Here is an 18,410-nt window from a genome sequence, read left to right as displayed (position 1 = left end):
TAAAAGTTCTCTAGTTTGTGCTTTTCTGTATCTCCAACCTCTGCCTTAAAAAATAATAATAGAAAAACCTTGACAAGACCAATAAAAATGAAAATGTTTTTTAAAGCTAAATAACACTAGGTAATTTAAATTGCTAGTACAGACCTTTGAACCAGAATAGAAAGGGAGAACTAGACCTTGTTTTCTGTCCTTTTAGAGTCCTAGTAAATTGAGAAGCTATTTTTACTTATAAATGTCAGTTTATGCATTTACATAACATCAGAACACTTGCATATTTGAAAGTATGTATGAGATTTCATTTCATATTTGAAAGCTTGGATGTAGGTCACAATCAACTTGAACACCTTCCAAAGGAGGTTGAAAACAGTACGCAGAAAACCAACCTTGTTTTGCAACACAGTGAACTTCTAGACCTCCCAGATACTATGAGAGGAGAAAGAAGATATTGATAGCTATTAATAGCTAACTGGATATTAAGAAGACTATTCTTGATTCATTTTGGTTATGAAAATTCAAGATTAAAATTCACATTTACCAAAGTTGTAAAACTTTTAAGACAATATTTTTAAATCACTTTTCCATTTCCATATCTTGAGGTAGATTATGACCCTCAAACTGAACTCAAGGCATATCTGGTATTATTGTGCTGGATTTGGTTAACAAAATCAGTATTTCAAATTTTGGAATATATAAACATTTGTGATTGAATTGGTTACTTTAAAAGAGTAGTTTCCAGGTTGGAAAACTAATCATTCACAAACAATATTTTAATTTTATCAGATGTCATTTTGAAGTAATGGTTTCAGATTTGTGGTTGACTTAGTTTTTGAGAAAGAAAATGAAATTGTAATATAGAAAAATGAAGTTTTTATTTTCTTGCAATGCAAGTATGTTCAGTAAATAATTTAACATTTTAAAAGTTGCCTACCTAATAAAGGTTATGTTTCCAGTTATTTGTGTTCAGAAATTATAAAATTTACTTTCTTGCTTACAAATATTATCTAGTATGTCTTTTAAGAATACTTATTGAATTTTTATGTTCGTCAATTTACAGGTGAATTATGTAACCTCATTACGCTGGATGTAGCTCACAATCAACTTGAACACCTTCCAAAGGAGATTGGAAACTGTACACAGATAACCAACCTTGACTTGCAGCACAATGAACTGCTAGACCTCCCAGATACTATAGGTATGAGAGGAGAAAGAAGATATTGATAGCTGTTAATAGCTAACTGGATATTAACAGGACTATTTTTAATCCATTTGGTAATGAAAATTCATAAAATTCACAGTTACTAAAGTTGTAAGACTTTTAAGATAATATTTTAAAATCACTTTTCATTTCCTTTTCTTGACAAAGAAAATAGGTTTTAAGGAAATGAGCCCAATGGGATTATAAAAGAGACAGCATATCAAGTTGCGTGTATATATATCCTATCATAGCTTAAATTGCAAAATGGGTGGCTTTTTCTGCTTTTGTTTATTTGTTATTATACTGGGTGTGGTCCTTTTTTTGCTAAAGTACATACTGTAAAATAAAACCACTGGTGTTTAGTTTTTTAAACACGGCCAATATAATTTAAAGTTTGTTTATCTGTAATACTCAGGGGATAAGTGAGGAGATGTTTTGAAGTTCAAAATATGTTTCAAAGACTTAGACAAATTGCAGAAAGTTGAATTGAGCTGTGATATGTTCTGTGTTTATGTAGTCTTATTTTTTTGATTGCCCATAATTTATACCAGTAAAGGGAATTTTAAAAATTCTGATGCCTTTTTAGTTATTAATGTGGTATAAGGATACTATGATGTTTATTTAGAACAATTACATCTCAGTTTACATAATTTCAGTCATAAATATTTAATTAAAAAAATTTTTTTTTTTTTTTTTTTGAGACTGAGTGTCACTCTGCTGCTCAGGCTGGAGTGCAGGGTCCTATTAGAAGTAATTCTTCTGTATAAAAGTGTGTTTACTAATGTGAAAACATTTGATTTTGTTATTAATCTCTTGTAGTTTAGATGTTATCTCAGAATATCACATATGCCTCACCTCTAACTTACTCTGGAGGGTCAGATCACAGTATTACATATTGGAAATCAGTGAGAACTGAAACATTAACAACAAGAAAATTTTAAATAACATTGCATTTACTTTTATATGCTTTGATAGTTGTTGCCAAGTATAGGACAGCTGTTACTTTGAGTAAATGGCAAAATAAATGAGTGATATTTATTGAAACTGTTTATGATATTGTAGTCATTTATCAATTACCATGTTTATTAAATAATTATTTCCTCTTTCCCCATCCTTTTCAGTCCCAGTATTTTGATTATGTAGCAGAATATTGAGGTTTGGTGGGAAACTTTGACAGTTGAGCCTTGGTCTGTTACAAATTTCAACAGTCTTAATTAAGATTTTCACTCTCATTTATTAAAGAAGAACAATTTACCCAAAATAGCCAGTGGAAACTAAATTGAATTATGGTTCTCCTGATAATTTACCTGTTTAAAATCCTGTTCTGGTTCTGAGAAAGTATAACTTAAAATCTCACAAACAGAAAGCCCAATACCTATTCTACAGAGTTGCTGCTAGCCTAGAAGCAGCTGCCCACTCTCTTTTCCCTGGACTAAAAAATCTGGCCCTACACTCATAACTGAAAATCAAATCTTGTATCATCATACAATCACTTTCCAGAAATGATTTTATATTTGCTTGCCTTTTCTTTCTTTTCTTTTTTCTTATAAGTAGACCAGAATATTTTTACCTTTTTCCTTATTTTAACATGAACATTCCTGGAGTAACTGTCACTCCCCTGTGATAATGAGTGTCATTTACTTCCAGGTTGAGTAGCTGGTATCACTGACAGCTTATGGGATGTGAGGAAAAGACAGAAGGAAATGGGATGATGGTGGTGATGTGTGTGGGGGGCTACCAAGTTGCAGTTAAGTAAGAGAGTGCTTAAATACATATTTATTTCTAGATTTAACTATTAGCCTGCCTTGTTGAATTAAAAATATATATTATTTTATATGAATATTTTTTAGTCAGAAATTAGCTATGAACAAAAGAAAATATAAGCTTCATTCCAACAGTTATTTTGTTTTGAAGTATGAATGTGATGTTTTTTTAAAGCTTTCTGGTACCTCTGGTACTTCTATGTAATCCAGGGAAGAAATGGTCCAGCGCAGGAAAAAATAGTTTACTTTTTGTTCCTTCTTAAAATGAGATTTAGAGAGAACTATGCCACAAAACCTTGCCTTCAAGGCTAGAGCACACAACAATTCACAGAGGCCTTTTTGTTGCACTGGGCTCTGAAGAAATGTTACAGTAATTATGGTTATATCAACAAGTAGCCTTTTAGTCATTTTAGTAATTGGGTTTTAGGTAATTACAGTGCAGTGTATGTGTAACAACTTTACTAGTTTTCTTTTTAATGGTGGTGTTCTTCAGGTTTTTAACATTCAGGAATTTCTGTGTTGCTTACTTTTCAGTTTGCTTTCAGTTTAATGTTGCAGAAAAAATAATAGTACCTTTGACATTTCATCCTTCGAACCCTGAGTCTTTCCTACAATTTTTTTTTTTTTGCTAATTTGTTAAAATAAGATAATTTAAATTAGTCTTACTCAAAAATTATACTAAATTAACCTAAAGTTGCTGTTTATATTTGCTGAAATTGAAAGCATCTAATTTTAATTCATAGCCATTTGATTTCACCATATTTTAAAAATCTGACAGCATAAGAAAGCAAGCTGTCAAAGTGGAGCACAGAACAATTTATAGACAAAGTTAAGCACTCAGAAGCTAAATGCTGGTGATTGGCAGCGATCAGCCTACGTTTATATACAGAAGCGTGGCAACAATGATTTTATTTCTTAGTCAAGATGGCTCAACACTAAAGCAGCTATGTGTTGATTTCTAGGTTGCAGTTTAGTTTGTGGTTAAAACCACTCATTGAGAGAGGTTAGAGTTGAAACCACAGCAGAGGGTGAATCACAATAAATGCCAGATTTCTGATGTTTTCTTCTGGTGTAAAAGAGTTTTGATATTTTATCCTTAATTTTTTAAACCTCTTTTATTTAGCTGAGAGTAATAGAGTTTGGCAAAATGTGGATGACATTCTTTGAATATGCCAGTGGTCTCAAGTGATAGGGCCTTTGCAAATGTGAGATTTCTTCATCAGAATAGCATATTCTCATAGATTACATTTTTAGAAATTCAACCCCTTTTGCCCCACCAAAAAGCAAAAAGTTTAGATCCAACAAAGGTGGAGGTACCTTTTAATTTAAATTACTACTGGTTTTGATAGTAGATAATGTCATATAGCAATTTAGCTACATTATTTTTATTTTGTAATTTTTATATTCTAGGAACCTACTCTGGTTTTAAAAGTGAGAATCTTAAGAGTTATTTGGTTTTGGATGAGACGTTTCAAGAATCTGCTTCTGTTTACTAGGCTTTTGCATTGACAAACATTTAGAATTTGGTTCCCCTGCTAATCTTTGTTACCACAGAAAGATTTTAGTTTTCAGTGAATAAAAAACATTTAAAATATTATATTCATCTACTCTGATATTATGAAGGATTTATTAAATGAAGCATATCAGTTGATGGAGCAAAATTATGGAGACTTTCTACTGTTAATAAATTCTCCCCTCTTCTGACAGACTTAAAAGACCCCTTGGTGAACACTTTAGCCATTTTGTTACAATGGAACAACTTTCTTCCATAGGGAAAGCAGTGATGTAAAGGAGAGAAAGCTATAGTCTTGTTAAAGGTTGGCCACCTCTTTTTATCTGCAGCTGCATATAGGAAATTAAAATTTTATCAGAAGATTTTGAAGTTCTTTATAATCAGACATCACTACTTGCAGGAAAATTTTCACTTCTGCTGACCTTGCTTTAGCGGTAGCCATAGGATTGGAATAGACAAGGGATAAAATGTTGATACCATTCCTCCCCATTTTTTACAAGGATGTGGGTAAATGGGAGCTATTCTTCATTCTTGATGGAAATAAAAATTATATAGCCTTTTGTTACAACTTATCAAAATTTTAAATATCTGTATCCTCTGACACATAAATATTTTCACATGTGCATAAAGATATATGTCTAAGATATTTATTACAGAATTCCTCGTTTCAAAAATTAAATGCCATCAATTGAGCAATGATTAGCAAGATAATGGCACACACATGAAACACTTTACAGTGACTCAATAGAATGTGATAATATCTGTATTCACTCAGCATAAAAATATATCTGTCACCTGTTACATGGTTGGGGGGGAGAAGCATATGGAATGATCTTATTTATATGAAAGCAAACACATAAACATAAGAAATCTCTACATTTGTATATGTATAAATAAGTACTTAGGTCTCAATAGGAATGTATCATACTATAAACCATGGTTATCTAAGAAAAATAGGAAGATAAATTTAAATATTTTATAACTAAAAATGATGTGGTGCCACGGGTGGGGGGAATGCAGAAAGTTGGAATTGTTAGCAGTTCCTTTCTGGCTGATATCTAAGCATGGACTGTTCAGAAGTTGGGTATCCCAGAAAATTTTCTGCAAATATTTGTAGAATAATTAATTTATATTCAGATAGACCATATATATATATATATATATGTGTGTGTGTGTGTATATATATATATTTCAATCATGACCAATAAAATCTGTTTCATAGACATGCTGTTTTATAATATGAGAATGGGTTGAAGAAAACAGATTTTTATGGGCCTAACATGTAGTTTTTTTGTATCTTGTTCCTAATGGAAAGGAGGACAAATAATGAAATGTTTTAGTTTCTGTAATTATTAAGAAAGTGTGAATTAATGCCTGTTGTATGCTGAGCACTGAAACAAATTCTATCGAGAGAAATACAGCAAAGCTCCTCACTTGACTGGGTTTTCAGACTGGTGAGGGAGATAACTAATCCATGAAACAAATGAGACAAAATAAAATTAATTGCCAACTGTGGTGAAAACAGTATGCTGGTATATTCAGTTTACAAGGAGGTCAGTAAGATCTTGATAAAATGGCCAAGAATGGCTTAATAAACAAATGCATTGAACTCAGTATGGAAGAAAAATGCAGTCCATGAGCACAACAGCATGACAGTCAAACGGCTTGGGGGTGAGAATGAGCATGCTTCTGTGTCAAGGAAACAAGCTAAGTAGAGCAAAGTCAATGAAGATCTTGAAGGAAAATTTGTTGATAGGGAGCCAGCCAAGTTTGATTGACTAGCTGGTGATGTGACAAGTTACTTCACAAATGTTATGGTAAAGTCCCTGCTGATTACCCTCAGATGACTCTTATTGCTGCTTCCTAGATATCTTCTTCATCTCTTATCTTTTTATCAAATGTCACGGGATGGCTGTCTAAAACTTCAAACCACTATACTCATTTTTTTTTTCTCACAATTTAGCTTATGTGTTCACTTTATGGAGAAGATGATCCTTACAGTGTGAAGTGCCCCAAACTTCTTATTTCTACATTTATTTTCCCTCTTTGCTCATCTTTTGTTCATTCCCTCCTGTTCCTGGAGACAGAGATATTCCTTCTTTCTAAGATTAACTTTTCTACTTTATAAAGCCAGCTTTGGTCCTTTGTGTTAGAAGTTGTCTCCCCCATCTTTTAACATTCAAAGATTTTGTTCATACCTCTTTTAGGGTATTACCGTAGTCTACAAAGTATTATAGTTATTTGTAAAAATATATTGCTGTACTGTAAGCCTCTTGAGAGGAGACAGACTGTGTCTTGTATGGCACTGTGCAATTATACAGCAGTTAAACAATAAGTAGCTAGATTGATAGGGTGGAGGTGTATCATAGGGACCCCTAGAAGCTAGCAAAGAGTGTTTACATTTGATACACTAGGGAATAGTTTGTTTTTAGTATTAATACTTTTGGCCGGGTACAGTGATTCACGCCTGTAATACCAGCATTTTGGGAGGCTGAGGTGAGTGGATTACTTTAGCACAGAGATCAAGACTAGCCTAGGCAATATGGTGAAACCCTATCTCTACAAAAATACAAAAATTAGCTGGGTGTGGTGGCCTGTGCCTGTAGTCCCTGCTACTCCAGAGGCTAAGGTGGGAGGATCACCTTAGCCTGGGGAGGTTGAGGCTGCAGTGAGTCATGATTGTATCACTGCACTCCAGCATGGGCTACAGAGTCGTCAGACTTTGTCTCTAAAATAAAAAATTATGAGGGTGAGATTGGAGAAGGGACAAATATGAGAAATTTATTTTGAGAATACAAATAGAATTTTGTGACTGACTTAGAAGGGATGAAACTGATATTAGGAAACATTTTGTACAAATAGTATTTGGAAACAAGAGTTTGCTGGTTCCAATTGAGATTCCGACATGCATAAAGTTGAATACAAAAGCAACAATAAAAGCTACCACTTAGCAAAGACAAGTTAGTCTTTAAAATGCTTTCTAAATTAACTAAGGATGCTTCACTTAGTGACTTCATCAGTGTCTTTCTGATGACACTTTAATGAGATGTGTCAATTGTGCAGAGAAAAAAAAAGGATTGGGTGATTTTCTAAAGCTCCAGAAAATTTAGAGGTTAAAAATAAGAACGAGAATATTTGTTATTGCTATCACTGCATTAGGCCAGGCCGGGTGGCTCACACCTGAAATCCCAGCACTTTGGGAGGCTGATGTGGACAGATCACCTGAGGTCAGGAGTTCAAGGCCAGCCTGGTCAACATGGTGAAACCCCATCTGTACTAAAAATACAAAATTAGCCAGGTGTGGTGGCATGCACCTGTAGTCCTGGAGGCTGAGGCAGGAGAACTGCTTGAACCCAGGAGTCGGAGGTTCCAGTGAGCCTAGATTGCACCACTGCACTCCAGCCTGGGCGATAGAGCGCGACTCAGTCTCCAAAGAAAAGAAAAGAAAATACTCTGTTTTTTATTTATTCAATAATGGCTAGTTTGTGCTCAAGCTGGATATGCTTAGATAAAAGAGACTATAACTTTCACTTTGGTTTCCAATTTTTGGGGAGGGTGTTGAGAAATTTTTTGCCTTCAAGTCAGCTTTCCAGTATTGAACCTTTCTGATTTCAGAAAGTAATTTATATTTTAAACAATACCATTTTATAAATTTGGAATTTTTTTCTCCAAAATTGCACGTACTTACATATGACCACTTGTTCTAAGTTGGATCATCATCACATAGAACAAATGGAATAATTATTATAAGTTTTGAATATACATTGCTTTGATGCAGTTAAATTAGACATTATCTAAAGATTAACTTGTTAAAGGATGCCAATACTTTAATCATTCATTTAAAAACCAACTTACAGCTGTGTATTTCATTATTTCTCAAGACAAGTGAGCATAAAAGTGATTTCAGTTTCATCCTAATTTATAGTGTAGTATAGGTTCCTTGGTGCTAGAAGTTAAGGATCTTGCTGAAACAATACTTCAAATTAATTTGTAAGTTGTTAGTAGATGGCCTGTGACAGCGAGAGGCTCATCAGATTTTGTAAAAAATAAATTTCTTTTTTTGTGTGTGTTTACAGGAAACCTGTCCAGTTTAAGTCGTCTTGGTCTGAGATATAACAGACTGTCAGCAATACCCAGATCATTAGCAAAATGCAGTGCACTTGAAGAATTAAATTTAGAGAACAATAACATTTCTACTTTACCAGAGGTAAGAAATGGATTAGAAGAAACAAGATTTGAAATGAGTCTGCAAGATAATTCAAGGAAAGCTAGTAAATCTTTATAGCAGAGTAAATAATTTGGTGATTGGGATTGTTTAAATAATGTGTATGCTGTGGATGTACCACTACCTCTAAAGTAACTACAAATAAGAAAGAATGAATATATGAACCTATTAAGAAAAAGGGAAAAACCGGGAGAAAAGTAAGTGTGCTATATTCTACTTTAGCACCATGTAAGTCTTTCTCATTCCATTTTGGGAAGCGGCAGTAAAAGTATTAAGGAAAAAGCTATATGGCTGGTTTTAGAATTTAAATATATTACTACCTCAGTTCTGTTATAAAAAGAAAGATGATAAATGATATAGAATGCACTATTTGTTATCAAAATTAATACTAGCAGCAATTCTCTTGTGACTCAAGTTTATACAATAATATTAAGACCTATTTAGTATATAACAATTGCCAAAATATTTTTTTCAACACATTTTTAGGTTTTGTTGATTCTGTTAGAAAAATATTTTTACTTATTTTGCCTGGGAGTTAATTGGGTAAGATATAGTACTTTTTGTTTGTTTGTTTTTTGGAGATGGAGTTTTGTTCTCGTTGTCCAGGCTATAGTGCAATGGTGCAATCTCGACTCAACTGCAACCTCCACCTCCTGGGTTCAAGCGATTCTCCTGCCTCAGCCTCCCAAGTAGCTGGGATAAAAGGCATGCACCACCACACCCAGCTAATTTTGTACTTTTAGTAGAGATGGGGTTTTGCCACGTTGGTCAGGCTGATCTCGAACTCCTGACCTCAGGTGGTCCACCCACCTTGGCCGCCCAAAGTCCTGAGATTACAGGCATGAGCCACCACACCTGGCCAATATAATACTCTTCTTTTAAAGTTGTCTTTATCAACATTATTAGTCTTTTACTATTGACTTTCCTTCTTTTCCTACCTATTTTAGCATGTCAGCAATGGATGTTTGCTTATAGTTGTTGAAGCATATCTTAACTGTAGTAATATAACAAAAGGACTGTGGACTCATGGATTTAGCCATGCAAAGTCTTTTTTGTAACAAAAATGTCTTACATAACTGCACCTACTATGTTTTATCTTGATAGTTTTTGTGAGTATGTGTGTGTATGTAATCAAATTAGGAATAAAGTTTCTTTAAGGCCAGGTGCAGTAGCTCATACTTGTAATCCAAGCACTTTGGGAGACTGAGGCAGTCGGATCACCTGAGATCAGGAGCTGGAGAGCAGCCTGGCCGACATGGTGAAACCCTGTCTTTACTAAAAATATAAAAAATTAGGTGGGTGAGGTGGTGGGCACCTGTAATCCCAGCTACTCAGAAAGCTGAGGTAGGAGAATGGCCTGAACCCAGGAGGCAGAGGTTGCAGTGAGCCGAGATCACACCATTGCACTTTACTTCTATAAGTAAAGTCTGGGCAACAGAGGGAGACGTCGTCTCACTCCCCCCTGCGCCTCCCTCGCCAAAAAAACACTATGCTGCCATAAAAAAGGACGAGTCCTTGTCCTTTGCAGGGACATGGATGAACCTGAAAACCGTCATTCTCAGCAAACTGACACAAGAACAGTAAACTGAACACTGCGTGTTCTCATAAGTGGGTGTTGAACAATGAGAACACATGGACACAGGGAGGAGAACATCACACACGGGGGTCTGTTGCAGGGTGGGGTGGGCTAGGGGAAGGGATAGCAGGGGGTGGAGAGATTGAGGAGGGATAACATTAGGAGAAATACCTAATGTAGATGACGGGGGGATGGAGGCAGCAGACCACCATGTCTTATGTATACCTATGTAACAATCCAGCAAGATGTGCACATATGTGCCCCAGAACTTAAAGTATAATAAAAAACATTTTTAATTGATATATATCCAGTCTTATTGTCAGTGAAATGAAACTAATAATCACTGGGTACCTGTTAGGATATGTGGGTTTTCCTGGGAGCTTGATAGAAATGTAACCTCTTGGGGCCCCACTCCCAGTCCCACTGAATATGGGAAAGTGTGAAGTCTTATTTAAAAGTAATCAGTATGCTTTGGAAGCAGCATAATCTCAATGAAAATGTGAAATTATCTGCATTTATAATAAGGAAAACAAAATCCATTAGACAGCACTTATGAGATACTGAAGCTGGGTTAGGCAAGAAATCATAAAAGTGGTTTTCAATAAGGGCTATAAATAGCTGAAATCAGAGCTGCTAAAATGACCGTTTTGCCATTTGAAGACTATCTGAAAATGGACTTATTTTAATGTAGACATACATATAAGGAAAAGGAACTTAATAATTTGAACCACGTATTCCCAAGGTATGAGTCTAGGTGCTCTACATGTATTATCTCATTTAATCTTTGCCATAAACCTACCAGTTACTGGAGTATCCTCATCAAACAGCGAAATAAGACTTAAGAGAGGTTGTATTTTTGGCTGTATTTGTTACCTTAAATATTTTTCTGGAAGTATGTTAAGAGCTTAACATACCTTAAATATTTTTCTGGAAGTATGTTAAGTAGAAGGTATAAAATAGGAACCTAGATGTGTCTGATTCTTAAAAAAAAAAAAAAAAAAAAAAGCAACCTGTTTCACGGTGTGACTAGGAAATGAGCGCCTGAAGAGCTGCCTTCTTGTTGCCCCTTCTCAGATATTAGCATTTTATCATATAAGCCAATTCAATAAAGTAAGAATAATAAGAATCACATGTTTTGCCATGAGGCACAGTAAAACTCCTTTATTTTCAATTGAGTAGCCTGTAGAGGTTTTTCCTGAATTGACTGTCATGCAGTTTTCTCACCACAGTTTTACCTCTACTGTTCCTTTTTGTGTGTACAACAATACACAGATGTTCAGGGTAGCTTCTTAAGGTTCAGTATAAAGAACAAGTTTCATTTCTCTGTGTAATTATATCCTCAATTATATAGTTACTTCATTCCTTCAGATTGCTTTTCCAATTATACTCACACCTCAGGTACTAAGTCTTCCATTTGCTGATAGTGGACAACTGAAGTTTGCACATTATTTTAAAAACACATACATCTCACACAGTGCTTGCTTCTTTCTGCTTGTGCTTTTGCTTTGAATCTAGAGTTTTTCTTCTGTTTCTCCGAGTACTTTAAAATGTTTTCGTCCTTCAAGATCTAGATCACTGTCAGCCTTCATCCTGTTTTTCCAGTTATTCCAATGTTCTTTGCTTTGAATTTAAATAGAGAAAGGATTTAAAATGTAAGCACTTACTCCCTAATAGATATTGTAAAGTTACTTATTTTAGTCTTCACTGTGACCCATAGAAGATCATTATTTAGAAAATGAATACACTCGGTTCAGAAAAATAACTTGCCGAAGTCACAAGCTATTGAAAGATAGGATTTAAAACAGTTTATAGCCTGTACTAGTATTTCTCGGATGTTAACGAGCATGCAAATCACCTGGGAACCTTGTTAAAATGCATATTATGATTCAGTGGGAGTGGGGCCCAAGAGTCTGCATTCCTAACAAGCTCTCAGGGTATGCTGATACTGCTCTTCCTTGACTCAGACTTTGAATAGCGAGAGCCTATTCTGTATATTGATTATATACAGTCATATATTATTTTCTAATTATTTCTTATCTATCTTCTTTACTTCTATAAATAGAGCTTAATCTTCTTAACCACAGAGATACTTTGGTAATACCTGAACATTTAATACTTTGGTTAAATGGTAGGAGGCTAAAGTCAGGGAAGATGGTGTTATGTGCTAAGTAAATACTTGTTTGATGGATCCATATATGCCTTCAGAAATTTTACCATATAGAAAAGCGGTGTATTATGCAGTATCAGGAAGTATAATCATCTACTGAATTTAATGGTTTCTTAAAGGAATCATGTTAACCTTAATAATTTAGAGATAGATATATAACTAAGACCTAGGTAGGATTAGTCACACAGCCATTGGCAGAGACAGGACTCAGACCTGGGGCTGACACTGAAGTTTCTACAATGTAGAAGTTTCAGATTAGTCACCTGTGAGGCACCTCTCACACACACGTGTTTTCCTTACTTCATACAGTGTTTTAAATAAATTGAAGCCAAAGAATAAAAATTAGGAAAATTTTCTGTTTTCTCCTATAAAATCTGGAAATCTACATTGATTCCCACATTTCTGCAAGGCACCAATCTGCTAGAGCTGTGTAGTGATTGTCCCCGTAGAGAGGTGCTACAAACTTCCCCAACCACTCTCTGTCATTTGTCACCCACAAAGCCCTTTGAAGCATTTGTGTTGGGTCTACCCTCTATACAAAATGAGTCTCATCACAGTTCTAATTCTTATGTTTATTTTGTTTTTTTACAGAGTCTTTTATCAAGTCTTGTGAAATTGAATAGTTTGACCTTAGCTAGAAATTGCTTCCAGTTATATCCAGTGGGTGGTCCATCTCAGTTTTCCACCATCTATTCCCTCAATATGGAACACAATCGAATCAATAAAATTCCATTTGGAATTTTCTCCAGAGCAAAAGTATTAAGTAAGCTGAATATGAAGGTAAGCTTATATTTATATTAGGGGAAGGAATTGCTTTAACTGGTACTTCCACTAATACTTGTTTTCTCTAATTGTGTGGGGAGTGAGTACTTCTACCTTGCTGATGAGTCTAAACTGATAAGACATTTCAGGACAATTTGTATCAGATAACAAATATCTTAGAACTGTGTGTACCCTTAGGAATTTGTCCTAAAAGATAATCATGGTCCAGCTTAGTGGCCAATGTGCCTGTAATCCCAGTGCTTTGGAAGGCTAAAATGGGAGGATCCCTGGAGGCTAGGAGTTCAAGGCCAGCTTGGGCAATATAGTGAGACTTTGTCTCGCAAAATTTAAAATTTTAAAAATTAGCTGGCCTGTACTATGAACTACATGGAAAGTTGGGGTAGGAGGACTGCTTGAGCCTGAAGTTCAAGGCTGCGGTGAGTTATGATGGCACCACTATACTCCAGCCTGGGCAAGAGAGCAAGACCCTGTCCCCCATCCCCTCAAAAAAGGAAATATGAATGTCTGTGAAGGTATAGTTGTAGGGATATGTATTGCAAAACTGTCTATTTCATCGGTACCAACTTATTAATAGAGATTTAATTTTGTTAATTTATCTTTAGTGGAATAGTGTGGAGTCATTAAAAATGATATTTCAGTCTAAAAGAATACTACATACTAGGTGAAATATTCTCATTTTATCAAGTAGAAGAAAGTTAATGCATGTAAAAAATTTCTTCCCACCTAGAGTTTTTGAAAGCTGTTTTTAATATGCTTAATTACATATTAAATATCTTTATATTTATACATATAGCCGTTTTTTACCAAAATGTTTATCTTTAGGGATCAGAATTATTTATGGGTGATCTTTAGTTTCCTTTTGCTTATCTGTATATTCTACAGTGATTGAGTTTCACATGTGTAATGAAGTTTACTGCAAAAGGAGAAAACACTTGGAAAATTACCAAGTTCAGTGATTTAATTTGTACTGGACAAACTTTAGACCCAACGAAGATAACTGAATGGCCACATAGCTAATAGTATTCTTCCTGTCATGATGAACCATTTGAACATAGTTGTGGTTCTTTAAACTATAATTTTAAATGTATAATTTTTAAATTCCATCCCCACTTGTTCATAAATATGGTATATATCTTTTATGAAGATTCTTTGGAAGTATATAACAAGTAAACTAATGGAAATTTAAGGTACTCTTACAGTTTTAATAACTAAAATTTGTTTCATCAGTTTGATTATGAGGTTTTTTTTTTTTTTTTTGAGACGGAGTTTCACTCTTGTTACCCAGGCTGGAGTGCAATGGCGCAATCTCGGCTCACCGCAGCCTCCGCGTCCTGGGTTCAGGCAATTCTCCTGCCTCAGCCTCCTGAGTAGCTGGGATTACAGGCACGTGCCACCATGCCCAGCTGATTTTTTGTATTTTTAGTAGAGACGGGGTTTCACCATGTTGACCAGGATGGTCTCGATCTCTTGACCTCGTGATCCACCCGCCTCGGCCTCCCAAAGTACTGGGATTACAGGCGTGAGCCACCGTGCCCGGCCTGGTTATGAGTTTTAACAGTGGAAATGGTGTTGATTCTGAACATTCATTTTGTAGTCACAGGCTTAAAACACAGTGGTTCAGGTGTTCATTAGTTTATACATTTGCATATAAATAAGCTCCAGTTGTAGATTTTAAAAAATGAAAATACTTTATAAATCATACTGTAAGTATTAGTAGTTTAGGCATAGATAGGCAATAAGCTTACATATTATAATAGAAAACAAGTTTAAATATTACAATAAAAGAAAAAGTTGGTTTTCAAATAGATATTCGCTACTTGGGATTTCTTTTATGGGTCATTTTGTGTGAAATGAGAAGAGTAATACATGTGCAATGCAGCAAATTTTAAAGATACAGATTAACATAAAGGATATAAAATATTGCCACTGAGAGGTAGCATCACTGTTAACATACTGGTATATATTGTTGTTATTTAGCTGGATGGGGTATTGATTATCCTCTCCCAATACCCCTAACACATAGCAGTGTGGTAAGAGTCGTTATTGATGAAAATATACTTTATAGGTGAATATGTGGAAGCCGGAAAGACAGTGAGTATTGGCATACTTTTTTTTCTGTAAACAGCCATGTCTGGTTTTTAAAACAAATTAAGTTCATATTTACTGTTTTTATCATCTGTTTTAGTGATGAAAACATTTTGCCATTTTTTGTTACAGATTTTTAAAGTGAAATGGTAAATGCCTGTTTAGTGTTTTAATGATTTAATTTGTTGTATTTTTAAGACTATTTTTTCCTCCCCTACTTTACTGTTCAGCACCTCAAGAATTCCTGAACTCATCCTGGTTTCCTTATGGGCTGTGATTAGATATTTTCTTCTATTATTTTCATATCTTTTTTGTTTTGTTTTGTTTTCATATTTGCTCAGGATAGCATTGGCTATTCTGGGTCTTTTGTGGTTTCTATAAATCTTACATACTTTTTTCTGTATTTCTGTGAAAAATGTTATTGGTATGTTGGTAGGACTTGAGCATTTATATTTTATTCAGTGATTTCTGCATATTATTGTGAAATGGTAAAAACATCATATTTATCATTGGGTTTTTGAAATCTCCAGTGTTTCTCTGTCTAGTGTATTTTGCCATTTCCATTACAAACAAATCACGTAAGGGATCTTTTTAAGATGTTGTTTCATTAAAAATTCTCTTTCCCAAGTGTCAGGTGTATATATGGAACTTTGTTTTTGTGGTTCTACCTTGGATGCTTTTTTTTTTTTGTCTTTGACAGGACAATCAGTTAACATCACTTCCCTTGGATTTTGGAACTTGGACCAGTATGGTAGAATTGAATTTAGCCACTAATCAGCTCACAAAGATCCCTGAAGATGTGTCTGGTCTCGTTTCTCTTGAGGTTAGTATAAATGAGCAATTAGAGCACCTCAGAACCTTCCATACTTATCTCACTTAAAAATTTCAGATTGAAATATACAATTTGTATTTGGGCTAAGAGCATAATTAGAAATGTTAGAACTCACTTAAACATACAACCCTAATAGGATAATGAAATGTTGACTTAAGTAGTCTAGATTCAGTGCTTCTGAATTACTCTTGCCAACTAAAAGTTGGTATGTCTGAGTACCATAAAGTATTAATATCTCTAAAAGAAAAGTTCTGTAAAAGCATCTTTAGAACAATTTTCTTTTTCTTCATTCTGTTTAAAAGTTACACCATTGTCTGCCAAACTCTCGATTCCTTAGACTGGCATTTAGAATGCTTTATCATACTTTTTCATGATAAAGTATGCATTTTGTTTGCTAGTTAAGTTGATTATTGTCTGTGTTGTAAATATGGTATGCATATCTCTAGCCTTCTTAGTCCTGTTGTTTTCTGTATCTAGAATTCCCTCTTCTCATCCCCTTATTTCTTTCTTTTGCTATGTTTTTCTGTAATTAAAGATCCATCTTATTTTCACCTCTTCAGTTAAGGATGATTTCTCCTGCTTCTAAGTTCCTAGAGTTTTCTTCTCTTGGTGAAAACACTTACTAATAGTAAATATATTGTTTTTAAAATTTTTCTTCATATCCATGTATTTTAAAGATCTAATTTTTAAAATTAATAAGGTAAAATAGTATGGTTTAATGGCTAAAAGCATGGGCTTTGAAGTCAAACAAAGCTGAGTGTAATTATCTCTGTATATTTATGTGCTTAACTTGCCCAAACTTCAGTTTCCTAAGCTGTGAAATGGGGACAATAATAGTATTTACCTTGTAGAGGTGTAATTAGGATTAAATGCAATAATGCACATAATGCATTTAGTGCAGCGTCTTACAAATAGTAAAGTCAAGTAGTGACTGCTATTATTTTATTGGTCTTATTGTATGTTTACTTTATTATGGGTGGTATAACATTAGGGAAAATAAATGGACATTAAAACTTACCCAGAACCTTACATATGTGTTTTACCTATTGCTCTTTCTTGTAACCCAGTACTGTCTCCCTACTTTTCTGCTAGTTAGTAACTTTATTGGAACAAAGGTTATCTTCCTCTGCCTTTTTTCCCCCCTTCAGTATCTTCCAGTATGCCTTTCAATGTCATAAGGACACCACAGATAATATAGTGGATTGATACAGCAAGTTTAGAAGTTATGGTTCCTTATGTAATGGTTTGTAAGCCGTTTAAAATAGTTTCCTATTAGATAAACATTTGTAAGTATTCAGCAGTTTTTTTGAAATTTAGTTAAAATTAAATTGCTTCTTTTGTTTTCATTAGTTTTGATATAATCAAATAAATCTAATAACTATAGTGATTTTTTTTTTAGAAAAGTAGGTTAAATGTTTCGTATGTTATATAATTGAACGTTATCTTTAATATTCAGTCTTTGAAAAATTAGCATTGCTTAATAGATTTTAGGCCACACAATGACAATATAAAATTTCATTTCATGATTTGTCAAACATTATCAATAATTTCTCATTAGGTTCTTATCTTATCAAACAATCTTCTAAAGAAGCTTCCCCATGGTCTTGGAAACCTTAGGAAGTTAAGAGAGTTGGACCTAGAAGAGAACAAATTGGAATCCTTGCCAAATGAAATTGCATATCTTAAGGATTTACAGGTAATCATCCTGATGGTTCTGTAGATAAATAATTAAAGTTTTTGGAATCCATTCCAAATTGCACATTTTTCTTAAGATTTTGATGTAGTTCTTGGATCAGATAGACTTTCCTATTCTAGTGTTAGGGCTGAGTTTTATGTTCATATAATCTGGCTTTGTGTTCCCAACAAATGATATTTTGTGAAAGAAAAATCTTTAACTTAAGTGACTCTTATTCTATCCAATCTAGTTTCCCTGTCAATTTATTGTATTATTTTAAGTTTACATAAATTGTAGGAAAGAAATTTGTAACTGTTTTTTATTTTGTTAACCTTTCAGAAATTAGTCTTGACAAACAACCAGTTGACCACTCTTCCCAGAGGCATTGGTCATCTTACCAATCTCACACATCTGGGCCTTGGAGAGAACCTGCTTACTCACCTTCCTGAAGAAATTGGTATGAACCCTATGAATGCTTGACTCTGTACTAATAATTTGCTCTTGTGCATTGAAGCTGTATTTCAGATAAATATGTCAAATGCCTTATTTTTTTAAAACTGAGGTTATGTCAGGCTTAAGATTTTTTTTTTTTTTTT

At 34.2% G+C, this 18,410-nt stretch overlaps 1 protein-coding gene across 4 annotated transcripts in view; it reads left to right on the top strand.

Annotated features, from left to right (window-relative positions):
* Nucleotides 1-18,410, top strand: part of SHOC2 (SHOC2 leucine rich repeat scaffold protein) — an 89,606-nt gene that overhangs the window by 67,004 nt on the left and 4,192 nt on the right. For all 4 annotated transcript variants that reach the window (XM_017499676.2, XM_017499678.2, XM_037728233.1 and 1 more), the window contains exons 3-8: nt 1,055-1,192; nt 8,548-8,678; nt 13,031-13,219; nt 16,008-16,130; nt 17,698-17,835; nt 18,154-18,271. In XM_017499676.2, coding sequence (XP_017355165.1) covers nt 1,055-1,192; nt 8,548-8,678; nt 13,031-13,219; nt 16,008-16,130; nt 17,698-17,835; nt 18,154-18,271 — 837 coding nt within the window. The remainder of the gene's footprint in view (nt 1-1,054; nt 1,193-8,547; nt 8,679-13,030; nt 13,220-16,007; nt 16,131-17,697; nt 17,836-18,153; nt 18,272-18,410) is intronic.

Source organism: Cebus imitator, unplaced genomic scaffold, assembly GCF_001604975.1.
Source record: "Cebus imitator isolate Cc_AM_T3 unplaced genomic scaffold, Cebus_imitator-1.0 Scaffold259, whole genome shotgun sequence".
NCBI classification, from domain to species: domain Eukaryota; kingdom Metazoa; phylum Chordata; class Mammalia; order Primates; family Cebidae; genus Cebus; species Cebus imitator.
Note: the sequence above shows the minus strand (reverse complement) of the source record. Positions and strands in the feature narration are given on the sequence as shown.